The following is a 14,628-nucleotide window of genomic DNA, read 5'->3' as shown; positions in this document are numbered from 1 at the left end:
GTGGGAAATAAGTTTTCTCAGGAGAAAGCATGTCAGGGGGTTATTGCCTGTGGTCACTAAGGTTATGTAATACTGTTATCCAGCAACAACCCAGCTCAATCCAGTATACTCAAGACCTGAACAGTAGGAGAACCTCCTTCATTTGGTTCCTTTCCTATGGGGCATATAGATACAATTAGAATAATGGAATGATTTTGAACTAGGAAATGATTTTGAAATAACTTATTTCTAAATAATTACTTACAAAATAACTATTTTGAAATAGCATGTCTACTGTTAGTCTTTAAAGTGCTACATTGTCCTGCATTTTGCTACATTACAAGGCAGCATCAAAAAATGCAGATTTATTTCAAAATAGCACATCCACATTGATTGGAACTTGCATAGCATTTAAAGCCCCTGGAAGAATTCTGGGGAGGGCAACAGGTGAATAGAGAATTCCTGTAGCTGCTTGCAGAGACTAGCTCAGATACATGCTTAAAGGGGCTCCTTTCTACAGCCATGTCTCACACATCACTTCTCCGTGGCCTGCACCTTTATGGGACACCTAACTCATGCTGTGTGCTCTGGTTGCCCTGGAGGATGCAACAGCACTGACTACATGGAGCCGGAGCTGCTGCAAGCAGTGCCAGGCTCATGGGCCTCATGTTGCGTCTCATGGTGCAATTCATCCACACTGCCCATATGCTGCCTCAGGACCATGATGAGCAGACCAGACTGGTGCTCCTGATGCAGCAAATGATCCTCAATCCCCTGCACAAAGTGGAACGCTGGTTTTGGCAGAAGGAGATCAGTTTTGACCACATCGTCCTGCAGCGATGGGACAACCAGCAGTGGCTCCCTAACTTCCGTATATAGAAGGCCACCTTCCCAGAGCTCTGTGAGTGGCTAATCCCTTCCCTCCAGCAAAGGGGCACCTGCAAGAGACCCACCAACCCTCTGCAGAAGCACATCACCCTCTCTCTCTCTAGTAGCTCACCATGCCAGACAGCTACAGTTCTGTGGGGAATCAGTTTGACATAGGAAACCGATAGTCAGGGCCATGCTCATGCAGGTAGTTAAGGCCATCAACACCATATTGCTGCAGAGGATCATCACTCTGTTGGCTCAATCGTTGCTGGCTTTGCAAGCATAGGGTTCCCCAATTACGGGGCAGGAGGAGCCCATAGATGGCACCCACATTCCCATCCTAGTCCCTGACCACCATGCCTCTGAATATATAAATAGAAAGGGGTAATTTTTGATGGTACTGAAGGCACTGGTAGACCACAAGGGCCAGTTCACGGACATTAATGTCAGCTGATCGGGGAAGGAGCACGACACGCTCATATTCCAGAACTCAAGCCTGTTACAGAGGATGCATGCCAGCACTTTTTTGCCCCAGGGTGGCCACAAGTGTAGCAGTAAGTGGCTTCTGGAGGCCAATTTATGTCAAAATAGCAGCAGGGGAGCATCCACACTAATGCTATTTTGAAATAACAATTTTGAAATAAGCACTATTCCTCGTGACAAGCAGGAGTTATTATTTTGAAATAACCAGCCCCTTATTTCGAAATAATGGGCTGGGTAGTATGGATGCTCTGCTTGTTATTTTGAAGTAAGGGGAGTTATGTTGAAATAACTCCCTAGTATAAACCAGGGCTTAGAGAACTATCCCAATTAATGGTATGTCTGAAATAGCACTGCACTGTGGTAGAACCTTGCTATTATAGTACAGTAGTGGATACATATTTTAATTCACATCCCAAAATGCTGATTTATGCCTATGTCACAGTAAAAGTTTGATGTAAAAGCATTGCAGTGAGACCTCATGTTACTAGACCATCATTTTTCAAAATAGTCTATTTTTCCCATTATCAATGTCTCTTCTTGAAAAAGTAAATAATCATCCATATCACTGAAATTGAATTTCAATCTTAACTTGAGCAGAACCAAGTCTTCTGTCTGGTTAGTCTCAAGACAAGAGAAAAAGCAAATGGTCTTCCCCTACAATCTCAAAGTTTGGTCAAAACATTTTGCATTAGTAAGGTGCTACTAATTCATGGCTGCAATGTGTGTTCATCTTTGAAATATCAAGCATCAACAGTTTTATCTCCCTTTTTAAGTTTGTTGTGAAAAGAAGCAGAGTTCATTGAGGGTGTGTCTACACATCTGGGCTTAACTAGAGATAAGCTACACAAATTGAGCTATGACAATTGTGTAACTTATTTCGAAATAGCTTGTTTCAAAATTGGGATTATCTACACAGCACTTATTTCAAAATAGAGCACTCTTCCTCTGACTTCCCATACACCTCATACAGTGAGGGTTATAGGAGTCAGAGTAAGAAGTCCTCCAGCTTGACAGTATTTTGACATTATTTCGAAGTAACTGCCTGCTGTGTAGATGTGAACTAAGTTATTTTGAAATAATGTTGCTGTGTAGACATAACCTGAGTGAGCTCAGCAAGATTCCTAATAAGATTGGACCTTTGTATGGATACCAAGAATACCCAGAGTTATAATATCTAGTAAATAAATATAGAATAGTTTTGGAAGGGACATATTTCCTCATATTTTAGAACATAAGCTAACCTCTAACTTTTGAGGACTAGGAAGAAACTTTCTTTAGGGACAGTGTGCCATAGATGTTTTCTTTCTCCTGAAACATCTGGAGTGGACACAGTCAGAGACAGGATACTGAGCTACATGTCTGTCTTGTCTCATCCAATATGGTAGTGCCTTTGTTCTTTTTCTGCATTTTATGGTCTTAAGACATAATGATTGGCTAGGACTGGTGATATAGTTACGTGCTATTTACTTATTACAAGCTGCTACAATAATGACCCTAAACCCCATAGTACTTCTCTACTTAAAGTTGCAGAATTTTGGGTAACCAATTTAAAATAGTCACAAGTGAGATTGCCTTAAGACTTCTTCCCATATAAAAAATCATGATAGCAATGTGTAGTAATGGTCCAAAATAGTCCATTTCAAAATAGTAATAGAGATGTAGCCGTGTTAATCTGGACTTGCTGAAAGAAAAGACAGGACTGTGCAGCACTTTAAAGACTAACAAGATGGTTTATTAGGTGGTGAGCTTTCGTGGGCCAGACCCACTTCCTCAGATCAAATTGTGGAAGAAAATTGGCACAACCATATATACCAAAGGGATCTAATCAAATCAATTTTTTTATTGTATCCCTTTGGTATATATAGTCATGCTAATTTTCTTCCACAATTTGATCTGAGGAAGTGGATCTGGCCCAAGAAAGTATTATTCATCACCTAATAAACCATCTTGTTAGTCTTTAAAGTGCTGCATAGTCCTGTCTTTCATTTCAAAATAGTTTCATTACAGGAGTTTGGATAATTACTGAGAGTGTTCCTACACTGCACTGTTATTTTGAGATAGCTAGCGTTATTTTGAAAAAAAATAGTCCATGTCTACACAGCAGGCAGTTATTTTGAAATAACAATGTGAGCATCTACCAAGCCATTCTACTATTTTGAAATATTTCAAAATAACGAATGGCTTATTCCAAAATCTGTAAATCTTAGTCTACAATGAATACCACCTATTCTGAAATAGCTATTTTGAAATAGGCATGTGTAGACACTTCTTTGCTGCTATTTCAAAATAGACCCTCACCAGGGCCATTCTAAGTATTCCTCCCCAGTATCTCCCGGGGCTGTAAATTGAGATAGCAAGTCTACATTAGGGAAGCCTGCCTCAGACTAATTTTGAGGCTTCCTTGCAGTATAGATGTGCTATTTTGCAATAAGCTATTTTGGAATATTTTTTCTGGACTATCTTAATTCAAAATAGCATGCAGTGTAGACATACCCTATCGTACCTAACAAGGGATGTTGCATTAGATGACTGTGAATAGTATTAATTTTAAAGTGTTCTAAAGTAATACTCCAACCTCTTAGTAGTACTATTGGAATCTGTAAAGTTTTGGACCTTTGTTTTAGAATACCATTTCACATTTTTTGTGGATTATTTGTGCATTATTTTTGTTAGTTTCCAAGGTGCTTTCAACATAGGAACCTGCAGATGTCTTTTGATCACCATTATAAAGCAAATCTGAGCTTAGAAAACATTTCCTTTAATTTGAAATTTAATCATTATCACTTGAAACATTTCTGGCAAAAGAGATATGGCATTCAGAAAGTGTTCATCTGACTGATTCATGGTACAGTTAGCATGTGAGGTGAATTAACACTCTAGTGCAAATAATTACAAACTCTATGTAGTCAGGATTATTATAGGATTTCTTCTGTATAATTGCTTATTTTGATCTCCCTGCTTCCTTCACCATTAATATCTTCCATAAGAATATGGAAGATGAAAAGAGTAAAAAAGCCTTTACAGGAGCTGTATTCCACCAACAGTTATGGAAGTGAGAGACATGAGATTGGATTTCAGAATCCCAGAGGATTAAATATGGGGTGGGAAATCTTTTAGAGAACTGGTTTGATTCTTTCCTAGAGCAACAGAGAATTAAAGTTGCTAATACCTAATGCCACCAAATCAACTTAACTTTGATCTGGACAGATTACAAGTGGCACCAATTAGTCCCATTCTGATCAATTTCAGCGGAGAGGCTAGGAACTGACTAGGCCATACTGTCCATGCAGGCTTAGACATAGATACTCCAGATCTGAGGGGAGCAGATGGGCCAACAAAGAAGCTGCCAATTCTTTCTAGTATACTTCGTCTGCCAAATAGATCTTATCTTACATGCTCCAAAATCCTTGTTCATGACTGAAACCAGCAAATATTAGGAACAATTGAGAGGAACACTATGTGCAAGTGAAAACAGAGATTAAAAGAGAGATGCTTTGGAAAGAAACACTTGTCAGAGTGCTCTGGAGTAAAAGCCTTACAGAGCTTTCCAGTGTCCCAGCATGGTATTCCTGCCAGTACTGACTGCCCCATTTGGAAGAGTGTGTACTTGGGAATCATTTGAATTAACTGAAAATGGGAGAGGAAACTACATGGCTGTGTCTACACTGGGCCACTTATTCTGGATAATCAGCCGCTTTTCCGAAATAAGCTGCGAGCTGTCTACACTGGCCCTTGAATTTCCGGAAAAGCAATGACGCTCTACTGTACAAAATCAGCCTCTATTCTGGAAAAACTATTCTGCTCCCGCTCGGGCATAAGTCCTCATTCCGGAACACTGTTCCAGAAAAGGGCCAGTGTAGACAGCCCAGTAGTCTTTTCTGGAAAAAAGCCCCGATCGCGAAAATGGCGATTGGGGCTCTTTTCCGGAAAAGCGCATCTACATTGGCCACAGACACTTTTCCAGAAAAAGGGCTTTTCCAGAAAAGCAGCCTGCCAATGTAGACGCTCCTTTTCTGGAAAAACTGAAAACGGAATAGTATTCCGTTTTAAGCAGTTCCGGAAATTCATGCCAGTGTAGACACAGCCCATAAGAAAAAAGAACCCCCATTGAAAAAGAAAATGAAATAAACCTATTGATTGTAAAGCAAGCTGCTAAGCACAATGAGAAAGAGAGATCAAACCAAATTTGTCCCTTGAGGATTCGGCAGAGATTCAGTAGGGATAAACTTGGCCCATTGCATTTAGACCTTTTAGGGAAGTATCTTGTCCCAAATGGCCAGGCTGAATGCAGGAGATCAGGTAGGGAGAGGAGGCAATTTGTGGAATTGCAGTATTTCCCTTAGCTCCTGTGCTCATACTCCATGAGAGGCCATGGTGTTGTGAACCTTGGAAGTAGACAGTGTTTTCTCTAAGCTGTGCAGGTGATTAATCAGTCCAGTCTAGTCAGAGTCTCAGGGCTTCATGCCCAGAGCTGACTGACTGGGCAAGGCTGATTAATCACCTGTGAAGCTGTGCTGCTGTGCAGCTTAGAGGGAACACTGGCAGTGGACCTCCATATTTGCTACTCATCTAGGTCATTCTTCTCCCCTGCATGCCACAGAAATACTTGAACAAAAATTGTGATCTTAAGCGTTCAAGATTTGAATTCATTGGTTGTTGATTCCAATGCTGGATTTACTCCGGAGTCAATGAGCAGCAATGAATAAACCAAAAAAACCCTAAAGGTGGGATCTCCTGATTTCCGTTATGAAGGACAAATAGTTGTGTGGTAAATACAGGGGCTGGCTCTCACAGAACATAAATCACTCCAAAGATGGCATTGTAGTCTTCTCGCCCATATGGGCTGGTTAGTGTTGCTTGGTGAAAACAGGTTGCACTGTCAAGAGATGGTATATTGGGTGCATGCCCCTTGGCACTCTGTGTTACTCAGGAAATAATTGTGCCTCCTGAACCATAATCCCCTCTCTGAGATCCACCTGAGGCTGAAAACTTCCACTCTGCCCTTTGCTCAGGATCCTCCTTCATTGTGACCCTGTACTTTGTACAGTCCTAGATTTTAAGACAAGGCTTCATTAAAGAAAATCTGAATCTATTTGCTACCCTTTCCACTTTTCAAAATCTACCCATCAAATTTATATCAAAGTGCCTAAATCCCAGTGAAATCCAATGAGAGTTGGCCCCTGACTCCATTTTGTGCCTTTGAAAATCTTCCACTGAACGTAGGCACAGATATCACATTCCGGGTCGCCAAGATCTTGCAGGACAGTTTTAAGAAATGCAGATACTTTGGAATACTGTTTTTCTTGCTAAGCCTTATGGTGTACATGAATGCACGGTGGGAACAGTGCTTTGAAGGTGCCTTTCCCTGATATATGCATGTTTGGTTAGCTTTATGCCAAAAGCGAACTGGAGGTGCCTTTGAGGAATATACCTTGCATGGCATTCAGGGAGTGATACTGCCTTAAAGACTTGATCTCATGTTATTCCACACATAAAACAGGCTATACCCTTTTTCTCCAGCCTGCCTGTCGATAACAAGTCACATATCTCATGCTATTTTTTTGTATGCCAGATGCACGCCATTCAAAGAAGTGGACAAAAAGAACATATAGTAAGTTGTATTAAACAACTAAATACAGATTATGACCTAGAAATTTGACAATAGCTGAGGAATGCTCTGCACATCTGAAGAGGTTGGGACATAAATGTTCACTGTGCATTCCCATGCTTTTCACAGGGCCTGTCCCTAGGCTCATATTAGATCCTCTGCACTAGCTGCTATTGTCCACATCTGGAAGCTAGGAATCACTAAGGCTGGGGAAATCCGAACTACACCTCTTTGCTTCCTTGATTTTTCCATCCAGACTTTTGACACTCAAGGTCCCTCCCTACCTTCCCTATGGGTATGTCTAGACAGCGTGCTATTTCAGCATTCCTGTTACTCTCATTCTACGAGCGTTAAGGGATATCTCAAAATAGCATGTAGACGTGCCAAATTTTGAAATAAGCTAATTTTAAATACAAGCAAAATAAGATATGCAATTTGCAGAAGGTAAATTGCATATCTTATTTCGAATTTAGGGTGCTGTGTCAACACACCCTAAGAGTGAAGATCCTTCTATACAGCACCCTTAACCTCAAAATAAGCTACTCAATTTGCGTAGTGCAAATTGAGTAGCTTATGTCAAGGTATTTTGAAATAGCTTATTTCAAAATTTGGCACTGTCTACACAGCATGCAGGTAGGTTAGCTTTGCAATTACTGTAACTGCCTCGTCCCCTGAGTTCCACCAAAGGAAAGTTATCTGTGCCATATCTGCACAGATAAGTTGGCTTCATCTTTAATTGCTCCAGCCCTGGTTTTGCAGCTAAAGAAGGCTGTGCTGGTGGCTCAAAAGAAAATGTAAAATGCACAGGATCTTACTGAATTATTAACATAGATTCCTGAGAGAGAAAAATACTTGTATAAAAAAGTCTATTTCAGTAAAGTTCTTCTGAATCTTTGACAATGAAAATTATATAAACAGCCATGAATGAATCAAAATATTGCAAGGTATGCGTGTATCTTTGACTGCAGAATAAATATGATGGTGTTATAATTCATTATTTAACAAGTAGCATGTGGTCCTATAATAAGAGCTGTATCACGTCAAATTCTCAAGGGACAGCATTAAAGTTATGCATGCAAACTTAATTCAACATTTTCCTAACTCTTTTGGGGGTTAACTGAGAAACAAGAACATTCTCATTTTAATGGATCAGAGGGGTAGCCGTGTTAGTTTGTAACTGGAAAAACTTAAAAAACAACAAATAGTCTTGCAACACCTTAGAGACTAACAAAAAATGTAGACATTTAAATGGAGTTTTAAATATATACAGCAGAGGGCAGCAGTGTTATTGGATTGATCATAGAGTTTGTAACTTTGTTACAGAAAACTGAGGATTTAAAGGGAGATCAAGAAGAACTGTAGAAACTGGTTGTCTGTCCACGAATGCTGTGCCTGTCTGGATTTTTAAAACCAAACCTTTATATGTCTCTAGCACAACTGAGAGAGCTTCTGAATAGCAAATTTCTAAACTATAAATTTGAAGATGAGTCTTTTGTGACCCATATTAAGATATCTCCACAATATTTTATACCAGGGCTATTCAACATGCTACCTGCGGGCCACATGCGGCCCATCGCCCATTTGTTTATGACCCGCGGTGCAGTTTGGATTTATGCGGCACTCAATACGTGGCACGCAGGTGGGATACCTGTTAAAACAACTTCACATCTTTCCTGCTTCCTGTCCTCTCGTAGACAGTTTGCTATCTGGGTTTGAAAAATTATATTTAGAGTAACCCAGTTAGTTGGCCAAATTATGTAAGATGTGGTGCAATTGTGCATGGCTTTGAAGGTTGCAGAGCAATTGCATAAGGTGCTTTCAGAGAGTATGGTCCCAGTGCTTGGATGCTTATGATATGTTTGGCACAGGATCTAAGGGGGGAAGGTAAAGGTGGCTGTAAGTTCTGGCATTGCCTTAGCAGGTTTGCATTGAATGAAAAATTGAGCAGTTCTTGGCAGCTCCACGTACAAGGCATCTTATAAATCAGACTAGTTAATTCCTTTGTTCCTGAGCAGTGGCTATGCTTTCAAATTCACCTGAAATAAATAATGGAAGAGTCCCTACACATTCACACAGACCCTGTCTATAGGGGCAGTCAGAGAGCCAGCTGAATGAGGTCTTGCCTTTGGCATGGGTGAAAAGGAGAAAGTGAAACAGGCTTCTTGGTGAAAGAGGGGAAAGTGTTTTTGACTAAGGTAGACTTGATAACGGAACTTGTGGGAAATGTCTTTTGTAGCTTGAAGCGGTTTTTTCCCCCCTGGAGCACCTGGGTGCATGTTCTAAAATGCCTGTGGCAGCTGGGTGTGTGGGAACTGGATGCTGGTAGCGCCAGTATTATCCCCCCAGCCTTATCTTGCTCTTGCTGCTCCCTCTTGTGCTACTTTATTTAACTGCTTCCCTACTCTTGCAAGCTGCCCAAGACTGAGGAGGGAGAGCAGAGTAGCAAGAAGAGCATTAAAAAAAAAGACATTTGGCAGCCTGCAGACCAGCTGCTGCACAGTGGGCACTTGATGGTGAGAAGATGAGGAGTAACCACAGAGCTATCCCTGCAGCTTTTGTGGATGTATGATGGAGCTCCTGACTGCATGTCATGCCAGATGCATAAAGACCCTTGGGAGCTCTGGTATTAAATAAAGTGGGCCAAGTTCTCTTCTGAGCTACATTGAAGTCCATGGAACTGCACCAAAGCAATTAAGAACAAGAAATAGTTCTGTGTTTCTTTATCTGTTTCATTGACTGCTAATGTGATTCATTATTGAAGCCAAGATGTTAGAGGATAAGGAAAAAAATAAAGCCACGATACTAAAAAGAGAAAGTGAGCAAACAACAAAACCTTAATACAATCTTGTCCAGATTTTATTTATAGGCATTGTGTGCCATTCAGTAGCAAAATCTATCCAACAATATCAATTCATCTTTTAAACTATGAGACCCCAATTCTGCTCTCATACCAGTTTTACTCCAGTGCAATCTATTGATATCAACTGTAACTCCTTTTTTACAACCATGGAGGAAAGATCAGAATCAGGTCCTGATTAATTAAACCTTACCATTTCTCTCTCTGAGATTGTTATTATAGGCCTTGTTTTGAAGAAATTAAGACATGGAGGGGGGGAAAAAAGACAAGTGACTTCTGCAATGTTGCAAAACACACTGATGTCAGTTTCATCAATAGATACTATAGTGATTGGTGTCTGTAAATAGCAAAAATAGGCTAGCTAAAGCAGATAGAGCTCAGATCTCCTGACTCCCAGTACTATGCTTTCACCTGGGGTGGGCAATAAAAAAGTGGTAATGTTGGCAGGCTGCCACTGCTATGTTTACCTGCACTTTCTCAGGTATTGGATGATCGCAGCTTTCATTGTCCATGGATCACCAGACATAGCCATTGCAAATGGCAGAAAGCAGCTCAGACCAACATGCTGCTTCCCGCTGCTCACATTAGTCATGAATGCTGATTTGCGGCCAACAAAAGCGGCAATCCTCTGATACCTGCAAAAGTGCAGGTAAACATTGTGGTGGGGGCCCACCAGGGACTAACGCTGTGGACCAGATCCAGCCTGTGTGCAGGAATTTGCCCACTTCTGCTTTGACCAGGGGATCATGATGATCAAGTGTTAAGACTGCAAAAGAAAGCTCTTGGTAATACTGGGATATTTTCACAAATTAATACAGGTTGCACCTCTCTATTCTAGAGAATTTGCCGAACCACAAGAGGTCAATATTGTCTAGCAGCATTACCAACACCTTCACTGCTTACTGGGCTCTGAGAAGACATTCCAGGGTAAAATTAGAGCTAAATAACAGCACAGAACACTGAGAGCCAGGACTGGCAGCTGCAAATAAACTTTATGGTACCACAGGAAACTTGGCCACACTCATGATAAGCAGATTTCCAGCTAACAAAAATCATGCCGGACCATGGATGTTGCCAGACCAGACAGTGCTGGACTAGCGAGGATCAATCTATACCAAACATGCATAATTAAATTCATAAATATATATTGTCAGAACATATGATTATAAAAATTGTCTTTTTCAAAATAGACTGCTTCGATGTAAAACATTTAAAAAAACTAAGAGGGCTTTTCACTATAAAGTGAAACAATTTGAGGTTTAAAATGAAAAACCTTTAGCTGATAGTTTTTTTGTTCTGCTGAATACATGTATTATTCATCAGGGTGCTCAGGGTTATAAATGTGCTTTGAGCTTGCTGTAATTTATAAGACTTCACTTGTGGCTGATTTATAGGAAATTTCATTAATCTCTACAGCAGAGGGACCTTGCAGATAGCAGCAGATTGAAAATGAACCCAGGACTGGGGGCTTTAGAAACTACCATAAATGAATCAGCACTGAAAAACTTAGAATGGTAATGATCATTTGCAGAGTGCAAAGGTCTCTTTCCCTTCTTACACTAAGATCTGAAGAAAAAAATTGAAGGTAGCAGTGAAATTACCAACCCTGCAGCACCCGAGACTTTTTTAGAACATTTAAACAGCTATTCTTTATTTCTGTGTTTTGCACACATCTACTAATGAGTGTTTCTCTAGCATTGCTGCTGCTGCCAAAAGAGAGAATAGAGGAAAAAATATCATGAAATTGAATGAGTCTGTTTAATGATGGGGGAGAGCTGAGGCTCAGCAGTTCTCATAAACCTTTTTTTTTTTTTTTTTTTTTTTCTAATCCACTTCTTTGAAATAAGCAAAATGTTTTACTGGAATTTTTGTGACCTTCTGCATCCAGTAGTAAAAGCTTTACTTGCAAGAAGGCCCCAGTCCTGTTCTCACATTTGCAATGGTGTAACGGTTTACAAATGAAGTTTTGATGGTAAAGCACTGACTTGGGATATTCGCTTTCACCCAACAGTGTTTCTTTTAAACAGTTCTTTTATTTAGAATATGCCCAACAAGTTTAAAACTATGTATAATTGATGAGGGGAGAGGGGTCCATTCCTAACCATTGTTACCTTGTATTGGCTTTTCAGCTTCTTGTCACTGGTACTCTGGGCTACCCTTCTGTATTTAGCTGAGACGAGTCTCTCAGCTAAACACTGCTGTAGTGGTGCTGACTGTTGGCATTCAGTTATGCACGTTATAATCTAAAATGAAATGAGAGTCTAATTTCTAAAATGGACTGAGAGTCTAATTTCTGAAATGGCCCATTGCAAGTTACAGCCTGCAGAGTTCCAGAAATCAAAATCTATGCCTGACAGACTAGGCAGAGGTTGACTGAAAATTGCGGGGAAAATATTATCTATAGGATCATAGATTTTAATATTTGGAGTTAATTTAATGTTATTTTCTCTCTCTTCCTTTTTTTTCAGACAATTCAAACTCCAGAAGGACCAACACCAAATAAATTATGAATGTTGAACAAGATGACCTTACATCCACAGCAGATAATGATAGGTCCTAGGTTTAACAGGGCCCTATTTGACCCCCTGCTTGTGGTGCTACTTGCTCTTCAACTTCTTGTGGTGGCTGGTCTAGTCAGGGCTCAAACTTGCCCTTCTGTCTGCTCCTGCAGCAACCAGTTCAGCAAAGTGATCTGTGTGCGGAAGAATTTGAGAGAGGTCCCAGACGGCATCTCCACTAACACACGGTTATTGAATCTGCATGAGAACCAGATCCAAATCATTAAGGTGAATAGCTTCAAACATTTGAGACATCTGGAAATCTTGCAGCTGAGTAGGAATCACATTAGAACAATTGAAATAGGGGCCTTCAATGGTCTGGCCAATCTCAACACTCTGGAACTTTTTGACAATCGTCTTACCACCATCCCTAATGGGGCTTTTGTATATTTGTCAAAACTGAAAGAGCTTTGGTTGAGAAACAACCCTATTGAGAGCATCCCTTCATACGCTTTTAACAGAATCCCTTCCCTCCGTAGGTTGGATTTGGGGGAACTGAAAAGGCTTTCATACATCTCAGAAGGTGCCTTTGAAGGTCTTTCCAACTTGAGGTATTTGAATCTTGCCATGTGCAACCTTCGGGAGATCCCTAACCTCACACCTCTTGTAAAACTGGATGAGTTAGATCTTTCTGGGAACCATCTGACAGCCATCAGGCCGGGATCTTTCCAAGGGTTGATGCATCTTCAAAAATTGTGGATGATACAGTCCCAGATTCAAGTGATTGAAAGGAATGCCTTTGATAACCTTCAGTCACTGGTGGAAATCAACCTGGCACACAACAATCTAACACTACTGCCTCACGATCTCTTTACACCACTCCGCCTAGAAAGGATCCACCTGCACCACAATCCTTGGAACTGCAACTGTGATATTCTTTGGCTCAGCTGGTGGATTAAGGACAAGGCACCCTCCAACACTGCATGCTGTGCTCGCTGTAACACACCTCCCAACTTGAAAGGAAGGTACATTGGTGAGCTGGACCTGAATTATTTCACGTGTTATGCTCCGGTAATAGTGGAGCCACCAGCGGACCTCAACGTCACAGAAGGCATGGCTGCAGAGCTGAAATGCCGAGCATCGACCTCCCTGACCTCTGTATCTTGGATTACTCCAAACGGATCGGTTATGACGCATGGGGCATACAGAGTTCGGATTGCTGTGCTCAGTGATGGTACGTTAAATTTTACAAAGGTGACTGTGCAAGACACGGGCTTGTACACATGCATGGTGAGTAACTCTGTTGGGAATACCACAGCTTCTGCCACACTGAACGTGACTGCATTGGACAATGGTTACACATACTTTTCAACTGTCACTGTAGAGACTATGGAACCTTCTCAGGATGAGGCACGGACCACAGAGCAGATTGGGCCCACGCCTGTTATCGACTGGGAAACCACCAATATAACAACCTCTCTTACTCCACAGAGCACAAGGTCAACAGAAAAAACATTTACTATCCCAGTGACAGATGCAAGCAATGGGATCCCAGGAATAGATGAGGTTATGAAGACTACCAAAATCATAATTGGTTGTTTTGTGGCTATCACTCTCATGGCTGCTGTGATGCTGGTAATTTTCTACAAAATGAGGAAACAGCATCACCGGCAGAGCCATCATGCTCCAACGCGGACTGTAGAGATCATTAATGTGGATGATGAGCTTACAGGTGATACACCTATAGAGAGTCACTTGCCCATGCCGGCAATAGAGCATGAGCACCTAAATCATTATAACTCTTATAAGTCTCCTTTCAACCACACAACGACAGTTAACACAATAAACTCAATACACAGTTCAGTGCATGAACCGTTATTGATCCGAATGAACTCAAAAGACAATGTACAAGAGACTCAGATCTAAAATATTTACAAAATTTGGGGGGGGGGGGAATACAAAAAAGACGGTTTATAAAACAAGTGACACAAATGACTGGGCTAAATCTACTGTTTCAAAAAAAGTGTCTTTACAAAAAAAGAAATTTATTTATTAAAAATTCTATTGTGATCTAAAGCAGACAAATTATGTGTATTCCTCAAAACCTCTTTTGCTGCACTTATTTACCCTCTTCCTCCTTTCTCCCTCCCCAACCTGCCCCATCCCACTTGCCATATTTTTCATAGATCTTGATTCCCTAAAAGAACTGGTATAGGAAATTTTGTAAGAATTCTGTCATACTTTGGGAATTTTTATGGTGAACTCTAGTGGTGAGATTCAGTCAATTTTGTCTTTTTTCTGATTTATTTTTTCTTTTCTCATACCCTTCTTGA

The 14,628-nt window shown here is 40.7% G+C and overlaps 1 protein-coding gene across 2 annotated transcripts in view; it reads left to right on the top strand.

Annotated features, from left to right (window-relative positions):
• LRRC4C (leucine rich repeat containing 4C) overlaps window positions 1-14,248 on the top strand; it is a 153,941-nt gene extending 139,693 nt beyond the window's left edge. For both annotated transcript variants that reach the window (XM_075927511.2, XM_089778547.1), the window contains one exon: window positions 12,266-14,248. In XM_075927511.2, coding sequence (XP_075783626.1) covers window positions 12,308-14,221 — 1,914 coding nt within the window. In that variant the 5' untranslated portion in view covers window positions 12,266-12,307 and the 3' untranslated portion in view covers window positions 14,222-14,248. The remainder of the gene's footprint in view (window positions 1-12,265) is intronic.
• The last annotated feature ends 380 nt before the right edge of the window (window positions 14,249-14,628 follow it).

Source organism: Pelodiscus sinensis, chromosome 5 (genome assembly GCF_052426305.1).
Source record: "Pelodiscus sinensis isolate ZL-2025 chromosome 5, ASM5242630v1, whole genome shotgun sequence".
Taxonomy (NCBI): Eukaryota; Metazoa; Chordata; order Testudines; family Trionychidae; genus Pelodiscus; species Pelodiscus sinensis.
This window is presented reverse-complemented; position numbering and strand designations above follow the sequence as displayed.